The 14295-nt window shown below is 43.7% G+C and overlaps 1 protein-coding gene across 4 annotated transcripts in view; it reads right to left on the reverse strand.

Moving 5' to 3' along the window:
* Window positions 1-2115: 2115 nt before the first annotated feature.
* Window positions 2116-14295, reverse strand: part of Tnfrsf19 (TNF receptor superfamily member 19) — a 98946-nt gene continuing 86766 nt past the window's right edge. For all 4 annotated transcript variants that reach the window (XM_045154549.1, XM_045154548.1, XM_045154550.1 and 1 more), the window contains 3 exons: window positions 9357-9459; window positions 8416-8815; window positions 2116-4809 (listed from right to left, as the gene is read on the reverse strand). In XM_045154549.1, the coding sequence (XP_045010484.1) occupies window positions 4801-4809; window positions 8416-8815; window positions 9357-9459 (512 nt within the window). In that variant the 3' untranslated portion in view covers window positions 2116-4800. The remainder of the gene's footprint in view (window positions 4810-8415; window positions 8816-9356; window positions 9460-14295) is intronic.

The raw sequence follows: 14295 nt of genomic DNA on the forward strand, positions 1-14295 counted from the left end.
GCATTTTACATCATGTATGGTTATCAGTTTACAGGGACCAGGGAAGGAATGTGGTGGTTTGATTCAGGTGTCCCCCATAAACTCAAGTGTTCTGAATGATAGGGTCCCAGCTGATGAAGACTTGGGAATTAACACCTCCTGGAGGCAGTGTATTGTTGGGGGTGGGCTTATGGGTGTTATAGCCAGTTTTCCCATGCCAGTGTTTGGCATACTCCCCTGTTGCTATTGTCCACTTTATGTGGGCCAGGAGGTAATGTCCACCCTCTGCTCATGCCATCATTTTCCCCTGACATCATGGAGCTTCCTCTTGAGCCTGCAAGCCAAAATAAACCTCTTTTTCCCATAGGCTGCTCTTGGTTGGGTGATTTCTACCAGCAATGAGAACCTGACTGCAACACCCATCAAGTTGAAAGCCAGGTGTCATTGGTGCCAGACTGCTTTTTGAAACATCAGACACTTTCACAGGCTAAAATGGGACAAACTTAAGTGTAAGACCTTCATAATGGGGGTAATAATGAACACAGGTGGTGGTTGGTATTCCTACAGAACACGGCAGCCCTTCTGTGAGAGCCTCAGAAACTTGAGTTCTGTTTTTCAGTGATCTGATGAACTTATGGTTTACACCCCCTGCCCAATGCCAGGAAAGTCTCCATAGACCAGGAGCTGGAGTGTGGGAAAGAAAATAAACCGCTGTTCTTTCCTCATGGAATCCAATGCCACTTAACACCAGAGATGGACGTGCTGAACACGCATGCTTGTCATGCTAAAGTTAAAAAAAATCTCAGGAAATGTAAACTTCTGTCTTGAAATTGGTAAACAAGGCAGGCACATTGAGGGATTAAAAACAATTAAAAAGGGATTCCTTTGGGGACAACTTCTACTCTGCACACACTTGTCCATCTGTCTGTCTTATAGTCCATTGTTTGGCAGGTTATACCCCATGGACCTTCATAAAGGTGTAGAGGGACAAACCATGTTTGTTTCATGCATTCCTTCTTGTGTTATGAGATGAAAAATGGGGTGATAAAGATTTTTTTTCATTTTTTAAAATTTATTTATTTGACAGCGACAGAGAGAAAGAGGCAGATAGAGAGAGAATGGGCACACCAGGGCCTCCAACCATTGCAAACGAACTCCAGATGCATGCGCCCACTTGTGCATCTAGCTGATGTGGGTCTGGGGAAATCAGGCCTTGAACCGGGGTCCTTAGGCTTCACAGGCAAGCACTTAACCACTTAGCCATCTCTTCAGCCCAGAGTGATTAAGTTTTCTTTCTTTCTTTTTTTTTTTTTTTTTTTTTTTACATATTTTTGTTTACTTATTTGTAAGGACAGAGAGACAGGCAGAGAGAAAGAATGAATGGGCATGCCAGGGCCTCCAGCTGCTGCCAAAAAACTTGAGACATATGTGCCACCTTGTGCATCTGGCTTATGTGGATACTGAGGAATTGAACCTGGGTCATTTGGCTTTGCAGGCAAGCACCTTAACTGCTTAAAGTCATATCTTTATCCCCCAATTTTTTTTTGAGGTAGTTTCTCACCCTAGCCCAGGCAGAACTGGAACTCATTCTCTAGTCCAAGCTGGCCTCAAACTTATAACAATCCTATCTCAGTGTCCTGTGTGCTGGATTATAGGAGTGAGTCACCATACCTAGCTCGTGAGAAAGTCTTGATAACCAAACATCTCAAGGTAATTCCAACATCTCTCAGCAACACGACCTGCTCAACAGTAAGGATTTCAAATCACTGTCCTGGTGTGTGGCCTGCAGATAGGCTCTGTCCAAAGGAGCTAGACGTGGTATGACACTCACAATGACATGTGACACTCACAGTATAACTGTGTTTGACACAATGACGGTGTGTGGCACAATGACTGTTTGGCAGTCACATGACTATGTGATACAAATACTGTGTCACGCAATAGCTGTATGTGACCTATTGACATGTGATGATAACTATGTGTAACACTCATGACCACAGATGACAGTTGCTGGGTGTGATATTCACAATGACTGTATGACACAGTGCGTGAGATTCTAATAATGACTGAGTGCGACACAATGGCTATGCACTACAACAGCCACCCCCTCGAGATCATTTTCACCTGACACGTAAATAAGAATAACATGTACAGTTTTATTCACAAACTTTTAAAAAGTATTACAAAGCTATTTGTATAGGAAAACAGTAATTTACAAATTTATAAATTTCAGTATGCAAAACAGCGATAATGATGTCTAAATTGACTCACTCTATCTTATAGCAGTAATTTTTTTCCCTTTCCTTTTCTGTTTTTCTTTTTCCTAGCATGGACAACAGTGCTTAAACTACATAATAGCAACATTAACACTTCAAGGTAGAAAATCTACATTTCAAAATATAGTCCATTATACTCAAAATTAGAAAATGCATGACTTGGTTCCTTTTGAAATCCATGTCTCTTTTGTGTCAATGAGCATCTGTGGCATGGCGCCCCTGGGCCACTCGGGCTTCTTGGTACAGCTTTCTTGCCATCAGAGCTCCAGCTGCTCTGGAGCCTTCTAGGATGTCCCAACAATGTCAAATGCAAGTTGCCTTTTTCTCTTGAGTGTTTACGAAAATTGTAAAATATAAAACAGTTCTGTAAATCTCTAGAGTGGCTGGTGGTAAGATGTCTGCATGCTGGCAAAAAGAGCCCAAAGTTATTCTAAAGCAATATCAAGTGAAATCAATTTTCAACCCCAAGCATTTCTCTACTGATCAAAAGTGATATTTCAGAATTTGAGGCCAAAGTCTCACTTCCATCAGTCTGGCTTTCTTCAGCCAGTGTCTGTCTTTGAAGTGCACTGGGACCAGACATATGGAAAATATATTCAGGTTACACAAAGGAACACAACCCCGCCGACTTTGATCAGCCCATGTGTCATAACAGAGACGATCAGGCAAGCACTGGTCCATATGTGGAGCACAATGAGACCACTCAGGGAAAATCAACTTGTATTCTCAGAGACGTCTTGTGGTTAAATCTTTTATGAGTTTCCTAAAGCAATTCTCCTAAGAGTGGAGGACTACCTAAGTTTAGGAATCACTGGTTTAAGCTTTAAAAACAGGGAACAAAACAGAAAAAAAAAAAAGCCAACCAGGTATGACCAAGCATAGGGTAGACATGACAACAGATGTGAGTTACCATGGGAAACAAATTTTCTATTCCAGGTAAAGGATGTAAAGTCATGAGAGATGCTAGCTAGATTCAGACATACTGGTGGACACATGTCAGCTACAATTATGAATAGAGAAAAGGCCACACAGAAGAGCACTCTTTCAAGTTCTGTTACTGCCAGGAGAGGAAACCATAGAGAAATAAGTAAACAACAACAAAAAAATGTCCTTGGAAAGACTGCTAAGGTTGAAGTGTTAGGTTTATGCCAGTTATGCCAGTTTAGACAGGGCAATATAAAAACTCAGTACACTCTATCACACTGATGGATGAAGGTGTCTCTGTTGTTTAAATGTAAACGTGACAGAGTAAAAGGAAGAAAACAGGCCAGATTTGACCATGTAGGTTCAAACAGGAAACAAAATAAATCCTGCTCAAGTCCTAGGGCAAAAGATTAAGGCAAATTAGCTGCCCCTGCTTCATGTTGAGCTGGGCCCAGTTCCTCCTTAGCCTTAGAGACACTTCTAGTGGGACAGTAACATTGTGGGAGAAGATGGAGCACCTTAATAGAACTCGGCACCCTCACATCAGAGAACGAGGCTCACGCAGGACTGTTACTAGCGGGAATACTACAGTGTGCTGGTTAAACTTTATGGTACCAGTTATGGACTGTTCTCCCAAGCAAGGCTTGTCATTTGCTTTTTCTCTTGGTTCTAGTATGCAGTGAATTCTCACTGAAGACCTTTGCAGTAGTTAGGAACCCGGTGTGCCCGATGCCTTTAGGATAAGCTACACTGACGATCACACATCACAATATTTATAAATATTTTCTCTATAAAAAGACATGGAGCCTGTAAGCTCAGGCACAGGTCAGATGTAGCAACTGCTTCTGTAACAACTTATTTTAACATCAGGATGCTAACCTGTGTGCCAAAGTCTCGGCGCATGTGTCTTGTGGTTTCCACGGCAGGGCCACCAGTACCCCGCGCTCCTTCCCACATTCCCCAGCCTGGGTCCCCTGTCCTGTCTGCAATGTCACGTGTTCATGAAGTAGAGCTGTGGCTAGCAGCGCAGGTTCTGGAATAGCTGCTGGTAACTGGGTAAGTCAGTTGACTTCATCTAACAAACCAAAGTTTGGGCAGGGCTGTGAGGTCACTTCTAACTCCAGAAGGGAACCCATTTTGGCTGAAGTGACCTGCTTCAACAGAAATCTCCAAGCCTTCTGAACACACCACCTAAAATGAGGAATCTGGTCATGGCTTTTTAGTGGAATAACGAGCTCTAAAGAAAATGTCAATGAAAGTTTATGCTCTGGATCAAGGGGCTTGTGAAACCACATCACCATGGAAACAAGCAGGAGGCACACCAGGTCCCACGGCGTGCCCGTGATCACTGAGCCTCACTCCATCCCGTCAGTCCTTCAAGTTGCCCTTGCCAAGAAGCTTCTTGCGTAGGGAGACGTGAGGCCATCTAGAGTCTTTCTTGCTTCTTGGTGAGGTTCCAGCTCACAGCCGGTCTGGCTCAGAAGCAACTGGTTGAAAGGTTGTAAAATGCCGTCCGTTTGGTTCAGAATTAGTTTCTCCCCTACACGGCCCAGACTGCTCAGTTCATAAGCCTCACACAGTGGGGTCCAGACCCACACTTCCACTGCAGGAAGACGGGTCCTCAAGCTTCCTGAAATAGCAACAGAAGAAAGCTTAACAAATGGTTCCTTACAAGTTAAAGCTGCTAGATTTCCATTGTGAAAATCATGCACAACTATTAACAGTATCTACAGTACTCAAATACCCCGGGTGTCTTGTCTTCTGAGAAAAACAGGCTTTCCTAACAACTCAGTCACTCAGTATGAGGCAAGATTACTATAAAAGATCACAATGTAACCCATAGTAGTCACAATTCTCTCACTGATTAGGAAGGTAAAGACTTCAGGGCCATTCAAGTCCCTTCAAGGAACAAAGGTGACTGAGAAACAGCACCATGCTTCATCTTCCAACTCCGTCACGGGCCTTCAATCGCCCACTCAACCACCAGAGTAGTTGATAAGTTAGGGGCTGTGATGCCTTTGGTGACTTCCTGAACAGTCACAGGCTTCTTGAAATAAACACTTTGGCGAAGGGCAGCCACCTGACACATCCTTACCATAAAAGCACCAACCCCACCTCAGGATGGAGCCGATCACTGCCAACTGAGCAACCCTAGAACCTTGGCTTCAAGTAAGGTTTCCTTCAGCACCGTGTTTGCCACCAGTTCACACTGGCAGCAAAGGTAAGCTTATAGGGAGATTGTTCAGTGGTTAAAGGTGCTTTCTTGCAAAGCTTGGCAACCTGGGTTCGATTCCCCAGTACTCATGAAAAACCAGATGCACACAGTGGCATATGCATCTGGAGTTCATTGGCTATGGCAAGAGATTCTGACATGTCCATTCTCTCTCTCTCTCTCTCTCTGTGTGTCTTTTTTTTTTTTCGAGGTAGGGTCTCACTCTGGTCCAGGCTGACCTGGAATTAACTCTGTAGTCTCAGGGTGGCCTTGAACTCATGGCGATCCTCCTACCTCTGCCTCCCGAGTGCTGGGATTAAAGGCGTGCGCCACCACGCCCGGCTCTGTGTCTTTTGTCTCCCTCTCTCTGTTAAATAAATAAATACACAAATTTTAAAAAGATAAGCTTATAGAGATTTTTTTCTAGATAATGAAATTATCTAGAGATAAAACCTTCTGAAGACTGAATACTGGGGAATGTTTTTTTTTTAATCAAATATTGTGATCAATTGATGCTGTAAAACTAACCACATTAACACTACTGCAGGAAGTAATTTATGCTCATTTTCCCAATATGGAAAGAGCAGATTTCAACAGACTGGAAAATGGGAACCTGGCCCTCTCAGATCTTTCTAACTTTCTGTTCGTTTATGTTGATATTTAAATGATGCTTTAAAAAATAATACCAAGCAAGCTTGCTGTGTAAGTACACAGGCTAACTTCCTTCTTCCCAATAGCCCTTGGTTCCCTTCCCTTCTACAGAGATGGTGATTTAAATGGACTCAGAGACTAAAGGTGGCTCTCACTCTTGTCTATTCATCCTAAACTGTATCACCTTCTGACCCCGGGTGGTCCTGAACCACCCACAAGAAAACTACTGTGTAAAAATTGAGGTTGTGAAAACAAATGCATCATTCTTCAGATACTGCAGCCTCACACCAAACAGACTTCAGTGACGAATGGTTGTGGCTGCTCCCCAGGCAGGAATATGATGCCTCCCCAAACTGAGTACGAAAAAACTTACACGCCCTATGCTTTGATTCTAATAGCAAGCTATTGAAATCAAATTCTTTAACATTTATTTTATTTTCTTGCCTTTTAAAAAGATAAGGTCTTGCTATGTAGCTCAGGCTAGCCTTGAACTCACTATGTATCCCAGGATGGCCTTGAACTCATGAGGATCCTTCTGCCTCAGCCTCCTGAGTGCTGGCATTACAGGTGTGCATCACCTGCCTGCCTTGTTTCTAATTTTTGCAGGCACACTGCGCTAACAGTGCTTAGAGGTTCCGCCCGGCCCTTCCCATGGTAAAGAATGAATTATGAAAATTATGGGATAGCTATAAATAGGATCAGCGAACATTCTTTTCTAGCTACAAAATAGCTTAGATATATAGTTTATGCATTTTTGTTTGTAAGTATGTGTGTATGTGTGTGTGTGTAGAGGTCCACATTGTCCTTCGTTGCTCTTCATCTTATTCTTCCTCTTATTATTATTTATGTTGATAGGGTCTCACTGTAGCCCAGGCTGACCTGGAACTCACTATGTAGTCTCAGGGTGGCCTCGAACTCATGGTGATCCTCCTACCTCTGCCTCCTGAGTGCTGACCCTCTTATTTTTAATTTACTTTTTATTAGCATATATTCATTACACAAACAATGACTTTCATTATGAACTTTTCGTACTTGTATATACTGTATGGGCATCTTAGTCCCCTCTCCTGTTCTCTTGCCGGTGCCCTGCTCCCCGCCCTCCTTATGTTTAGAAACAAGCGTTCTCACTGAACCTGGGGTACACCAATTCGGCTAGACTAGCTACCAGCAAGCCCCAGGGATCCCCTTTCTCTACCTCCCAGCACTGAGATTACAGGGGTGCATTGCCATGCCTGGTTTTTATGTAGGTTGCTAGGGATCTGAACTCAGGCCCTCATGTTTTTGTGGCAAACACTTTACGAACTGAGCCATCTTCCTAGCCCCTAGTTTATGCTTTTTTTTTTTGCTGTCAAATTTGTTTATTTTTCCTCCCTTCACTTATTTCTTCTCCATTTCCCCCATTTGGAAACCAAAACCAACACTTTCTTCTTCCAAGGTCAACAAATGTTTTGCTTACAGAATTCTCTACATAAATTCTCTAGAAAATTTCTTTGTAGTTAAAAAAAAAAAGCATGGAGGATTTACATCAATGTGTGACCTATGACCTTGAGACTGGTTATAAAAAGAACCCTGCATATAACACTCTAACTTCAGGCTATGTGAGTGACACCCTGGAAGTCGAGGCCCCTCTCAGGAGCATGCATAGTCTTTATGCTAGTTTGGCACCCGGTGCTCTGGGAAGGGTCATGCCCTAGAGAGAGTGAGACCAGCTGTGTCGGGTGTGGTCCTGTGGCCTCTGGGCCTCTGCTCTTTTGTACTCCAGGAGTTTGTCCCTGAACTCATGCTAGCAAGGTCTACAGGTCCATGTAAGGAGATGTTCATGGGTAAGATGGCCTATAGGAGAAAGCAGGGCAGTGCCCATTCTCCTAGTAACTTCCCTGGTGCCAACTTTGTGGCCTGCGGGCATCCCAGCTTCTCTGCACTCATCACTGCTCCTAACCAGGCGAAGAGGTAAGTGCACTGAAGTTCTGAGCGTAAGATCTCCCAAGGAAGCAGTGGGTCAGGAATGGCCGCCAAAATGCCATTACTAGCCCAGCTGTCAGTCAGGGATGCACGCGAGCTGAGCGGTCAGACTGAAGCAGATGAGTGAGGAACTGGGGAGACAGCTCTGGTAGCTACGACGCTGGCTGGGCAAGCACAGACCCAAGCTTGTTAGCAAGCACCCATGAAAAAGCTCAGGGATGGTCACGCTGCTGGGGTTAAAAAAAAAAAAGACTCTTAAAACGTCCTTTAAAACATTCTTCTGCAAGGAACGATAGATGAATGATGGCTACCCTTATCAGTCTCCCCAGGTTTCACAGTGGGACAGAGCTCGGCTCCCTCTGGCCTAAGACAGACCAATGCCAAACTCTGGCAGATCTGTCAGTGTCTTACCTGGAGGGAGGAGGGAATGGTTGGGTTCAAGGCATCGCCACCCTCCTGACCTCGCTGGCTTGGAGTCCTTTGAGCATCCTGAGTTAGACTCGGTTCCCTCACCGGATCCCCATAGCTCGATGAGTCAGCAGTTTCTGTGAAGTTGCCAGAAGGAGCCAGAACAGCTGTAGCAGCCAAATCCTGACCACCAGTGAAATCCTGAGATATTGAGCCTTCATTTTCAGGACTGAGGGAATTAATATCTTCTCCAGTGAGTTCAGGATAAGAGTCACAAAAAGAGATGTCGTCACCACCTGCGGGATTCGGTATCAGAGGCCAGGCATCGGAGAACTCGCCACAGACGGACCGTGAAAGGGACCCAAAGAAAGCTGGAACCATGTCTCCCACTGGAGCTGCGTTTCTGAACACACGTTCCAAAGACATGTAAGTACACTGTGGTGATGAAAACCACTACTACAAAGGACAGCTTCCAGGCTTAGGGATGAAATTCTAATACTGTCAAAATGCTAGTGCTCTTTATTGACATCAATTTGTCTCAGGATAGGAAGTCAAACTTCTCCATTGACTGAAAGCTAATTTTACCTATTTCTGATAAGCATAAGCATATCTAACATCTGATACCTGCACGTTCCTAGATCTTAGCTGAGTTTTCTAGAAGGTTCTAAGATTCTACAGCAGTATGTCACCAGAATGTGACATGTGAAAGGTTACTTAGAGATGACAGAAATGTCATTGAATATAAGGCAAAAATAAAGTAGATGGAGAAAAAAGTATATAAAATGTTCTATTCTACATTAGCAATCTTGGGAGACATATGCAATTCCTACCAGAGGATCTCTCCACCCAGATTCTGAGACTGTTATTAGTAACATTTTGAAAGCAGCATCTCTATAGTTTAACACGAAATCAGTGGATGCCTGTCTTCACAAGGGTCCAGTTACCTGTCCTGAAGGGTTGCTGTAGGCCTCAGCCCACAGCCAAGGGTAGTCCGGGCAGGGATGCAGGTGTCCTCACAGCACAGAGAAGGGATCAGGTGAACTGGTCCTGGGGAAGCAAGCAGAGTGTGAGGTTCAGTGCTTTCCTCTGGAACTTTCTCATTCGTATGATACCAGCTCAGCATTGCGCTTCACAGTTCAGCTGCTTCCCTAGGGTGATTTTGTAGTGGAAGGACATGAAGTTCACTTTTCCATGCCTAAACTTGATAGACCACTTACTTCTAAGAGTTTGAGAGTTGTCAAATGCATAGAGAGAGATGGGGACTGGAGGCTGTCGGGGTGCGGGAAGGGTAGTGGGAGGATTTCAGAGGGCAGTGAGGACAGGTGGTGGTGATAGAGCAATGGGAATGTACTTGCTGTCACTGAACCGCTCACTAAAAGTGGGTCGAATGTGCCACAACAGAAAACGGTGCAAGGTCACAATGCTGTCTGTTAGGTGTGTGCAAGGGCAGTGGTGTGCAGCTCAGGACAGGAGAAATAGTACTGCTTTCCTATCAAATGCTCTGCTGGTGTAGACAAGAGCACTAAAATGTTCCAAGCCTTCAGTGCAATACTTTTACATGCACAAAATATATTTTTTGTTTGCAGAAAATAAGTTAAGAAATAAGCAGATGTGTGTGTCTGACTTTCCAAACCAGTATGTTTAGTGTACTAAAGTAGTAGTATATGTTTTTGGTTACAAAGATTATATAATTTTGCAGAAGGGAAAAATAAAAACAGAGCGATTAGATAGACAGTTTAAAAATAAATCTTACCCAAATACTATAAACATTTTGGTGAATACTTTTCAGTTTATAGGCATATGCATAATTCTGATTTTTCCTAAGGGATAACATTGAAGCATACAAACTTAAAGATATACATGAACGTAAAGAAAAAGACTGAAGAAATTAGACAACTAAGTTAGACCTAGTGGTATAGCTACCTGAGAAGCTGAGGTGGTCTATGTGAAAGTGCAAGGTCTGCCTGACCTACCGATGAGATCCACGCCAGCCTGGATAACTTAGTGAGATTCAAAGTAAAATAAAAGAACAGGATTTGGGAATCAAAAAGAAAGAGAGAGAGAAGAAGGAGAGAGGGAAAATTATGTGTATATGTATGTAAGTTTGTGTGTACAGCCAAGTTTTCATTAGGAATATATCTTTTAAAATAGGAAAATAAATATTATGAGGCTAATAATCTCCTTTTCCAAAAAAAAAAAAAATAAAACGAATGTCAAATACAGAAACACAACTGAAAATCAGTGTCAAGCAGAAGGATGGACAAGTTCAATCTACAGCTCAAAGCAAGGCCTCCTCCGTCTTGTGACATCTGATTGTGACATGGTGACCCTTAACTACAACTGTAGTGACCTCACCTGCATCCACTGCCAGTTAACACAAGTGTCAAGCTTACTATGAGCCCTCTGATGGGGTGGAGGGTGGCGGGGGGACTTCCACAGGCCACACCTAGGAGAATTTGAGCACAATAAAATAATAACATTGAAAGACTGTAATACATTTAATGGGGCCCAGGAATCTACGATAGCTGAAGTGGGAAGAAGGGAAAGTTCCCTATTGCTACAGGAACAGCAAAGATGAAGAGAATGACAGAATTAAGTAGCCTTTGTGAAGCACACCAGCCAGACCCAGTGAGGACGTTACACTCCTGAAGTAGAAGTTGGAGAGCTAAATAAAATAAACAAAAAAAATTTAAAAAATGGGCTGGAGAGATGGCTTAGCAGTTAAGCACTTGCCTGTGACGCCTAAGGACCCTGGTTCGAGGCCAGACTCCCCAGGACCCACGTTAGCCAGATGTACAAGGGGGCGCACGCGTCTGGAGTTTGTTTGCAGTGGCTGGAGGCCCTGGTGCGCCCATTCTCTCTCTCTTTCTCTCTATCTGCCTCTTTCTCTCTCTGTCTGTCACTCTCAAATAAATAAAATAAACAAAAAAATTTAGAAGTTGGGGAGCAACAGGAGCTTGCACGGACCCACAGTGTCTCTCCACAGATGCTTATGAAACGTAAGTGGACCAGCAGCTTTGCAGAGAAGAGAGGAGGCACACAGGCTGCTAACTAACTGGCCAGCATGTGATGGATGCATGCTGGTGCCTCTGACACAGGGCCCCGAGGAGGACGCGGCTCCCTCAGCAGAGCTTCTGAACTAGGCCTGGGGAAACATTGGGTAAGTTCAAGCTGCCGGACTCCCTGGAAAAATCACTGGCCTATCCCCTTGAAACATACCAATGCCATAAAACACAAAAATACATTAAGGAGCAACTTAAACATCTTTAAAATTTATTTTTATTTATTTATTTAAGAGAGAAAAAGAGGCAGGTAGATAAGATGATAGATAGATAGATAAAGGCAGGGAGAGGGTTGAAAAGATGTCTTAGCCGTTAAGTGCTTGCCTGTGAAGCCTAAGGATCCCGGTTCGAGGGTTGATTCCCCAAGACCCACATTAGCCAGATGCACAAGGGGGCGCACTCATCTGGAATTCATTACCAGTGGCTGGAAGCTCTGGCGTGCCCATTCTCTCTCTCTCTCTGTCTTGTTCTCTCTCTGTCACTCTCAAATAAATAAATAAAAATGAACAACAGCAGCAAAAAAAGCCAGGGAGAGAGAGAGAGAGAGAGAGAGAGAAAGAGAGAATGGGTGCACCAGGGCTTCCAGCCCCTCTTTGGTCTTTTAATCTGAAGTTGTTTCTTGGGCTGGAGAGATGGCTTAGTGGTTAAGACTCTTGCCTGTGAAACCTAAGGACCCAGATTCAACTCCCCAGTGCCCATGTAAACCAGATGCACAAGGTGGTGCATGTGGCTGGAGGCTCTGGTGTGCCCATTCTCTCTGACTCTTCGCCTCTCCCAATCTCTCTCTTAAATAAATAAATGAGTAAATTAATTAATAAAAAATTAAAAAGTAGATAAAATATAATTTTTAAAGATAGACTAAAGAGATTTAACAACTAAGCACAATTGTGCTATCTGGAATTTTCTAATGAAGGACATTTGGGGAAATCTGAATATGCTGTGTTGATCACATAATCCTAATTTCCTAGTCTTAATAATGGGGCTGTTGCTACATGAGAATTTGTGTTGTCATATGAGATTCTGTCCTTGTTCTGGGAAGCAGGCCCTGAGATGCAGAGGGCTCAAAGGACATCATAGCTGGTGTTTAAATAGAAAATGAAAAAGTGGATATGCATGAGAGAGAGAGAGGCCAATGTGAAAATGGCATAAAACATTACTATTTAGTGAACTTGGGTAAATGATATGTGGAAATCCTTTTTCCAATTCTTTCAACCTTTCTGCAAATCTAGTGTTAAATGATTAAAAAGGCAACCACTAGTGAGGAATAAATGCTTGAAACAGCAAGTGTTCTGGCATGAGCAGACATACAATCAGACCATCACGAGACTCACTGTTCCTTCCTTTCCCTAATCTCCTTCTCTCCTCTCCTTCCCTCTTGTCTTTACTTCTCGCCTCTCCTCTGTCTGTGTGCGATGTGTGTGCATGCTCATATGTGTGAGGGTGGGTATGCACGTCACAGTGTGCATGCGTGTGGAGGTCAGAGGAAAACGAGCGCAGTTCTCCCCTTCCACCTTATTTGTGGCGTCATCTCTGCTGTTCATTGTCTTGTTTGCCAGGCTAGCTGGCTCTCAAGCTTCCGGGCAATCCTCACTGTAGGTGCACAGAGATTAAACATCTATACATCATACTTGTGCTGCACTGTCTGGTTGTGGGTCTGAACTCTGTCCTCATGCTTGCAAACGCTTTATCTGCCAAGTCATCTACCCAGATCCCTTTCTTTCTTTTAGATATGGCCTCATTTTGTAGCCCAGGTTGAAGTCAAACTCACAATTCTCCCACATCAGCTTTCCAAGTGCCTGGATTATAAATTTGTACTCGGCAATTTAATCTTGCTTTTCAGAGGAGAAGTTAGGATGGGGCCAAGTTTGCATAAGACTATATATTATGACATTTACCACTAGTATCTAGTACTATCTAGTACTATCTTTCAAGAAATGTTGTGCATGTCCTCTGATTCTAGCGGCAGTCTATGGGGGAGTGTGCAAGGAAGACACAAGGCTTGGGAATGTGCAAGGAGCCCTGTTACCATCAAGAGCTGAGTCTATTATCTGCAGGCAAAGGCTAAGTCCACATACCCCACAAAAAGTGATACATATAAAGCCATTTCTAAAAAAGGAGATCGTGATGATCAATAGGAAAAGAACAAGGTAGGTTTGGTGTGCTGATGAAGGCCTATAACCCCAGTGACTTGGGAGGCTGAGGCAGAAGGACTGAGAGTTTGAGACCAGTCTGAGCACTGTAGTGAGAACTTGAGAAGGAGGGAGGAAAGAAAAAAAGGGGGGGTTCTATTTATGCAATTTGAGACTGACACACTCCATCCCACAATGTCACAGAGACATTGGATGGTTCCAAGAGGACAGGCCTATCTGCTTGGGATGTGTCTGACTTTAAACAGCTAAAAAATGTCCGAGAAACAACAGACATTCACGGACAGGGCTAGGCCAGTCTGCAGGAAGGCTGTGAGCCACACAGGTTTTAATTTGCTGAAGAGGTTGCCTGCTGTGCCCTGGAGGAGGAGACGAAGTAAAGACACTTGGCAGAGAAAGTCCCTATGACCTTTGCCTGTGTGGGTCAGAAACTCATCTCCATTTGCTAAGCTGCCACTCTGACAATGATATGAGGCAGTTAAGGTTTTCTAGAAAGTCCTGACATGGCCCTCCCTTCTTCTTACAAGACCAAAGAAGCCAGAAACCAGGCACTTTAGTGTTCAGTTTGAATAGGCCAGGTAACCAAAGGACACTGGCCCCTCTCCACAATAGGTGAATGTGACCATAAGTGAAGCTGATATAAAACAAAACAGGAAAATTTGCCTAAAAAGTTG

This window comes from Jaculus jaculus, chromosome 7 (genome assembly GCF_020740685.1).
Source record: "Jaculus jaculus isolate mJacJac1 chromosome 7, mJacJac1.mat.Y.cur, whole genome shotgun sequence".
In the NCBI taxonomy this organism is placed as follows: Eukaryota; Metazoa; Chordata; class Mammalia; order Rodentia; family Dipodidae; genus Jaculus; species Jaculus jaculus.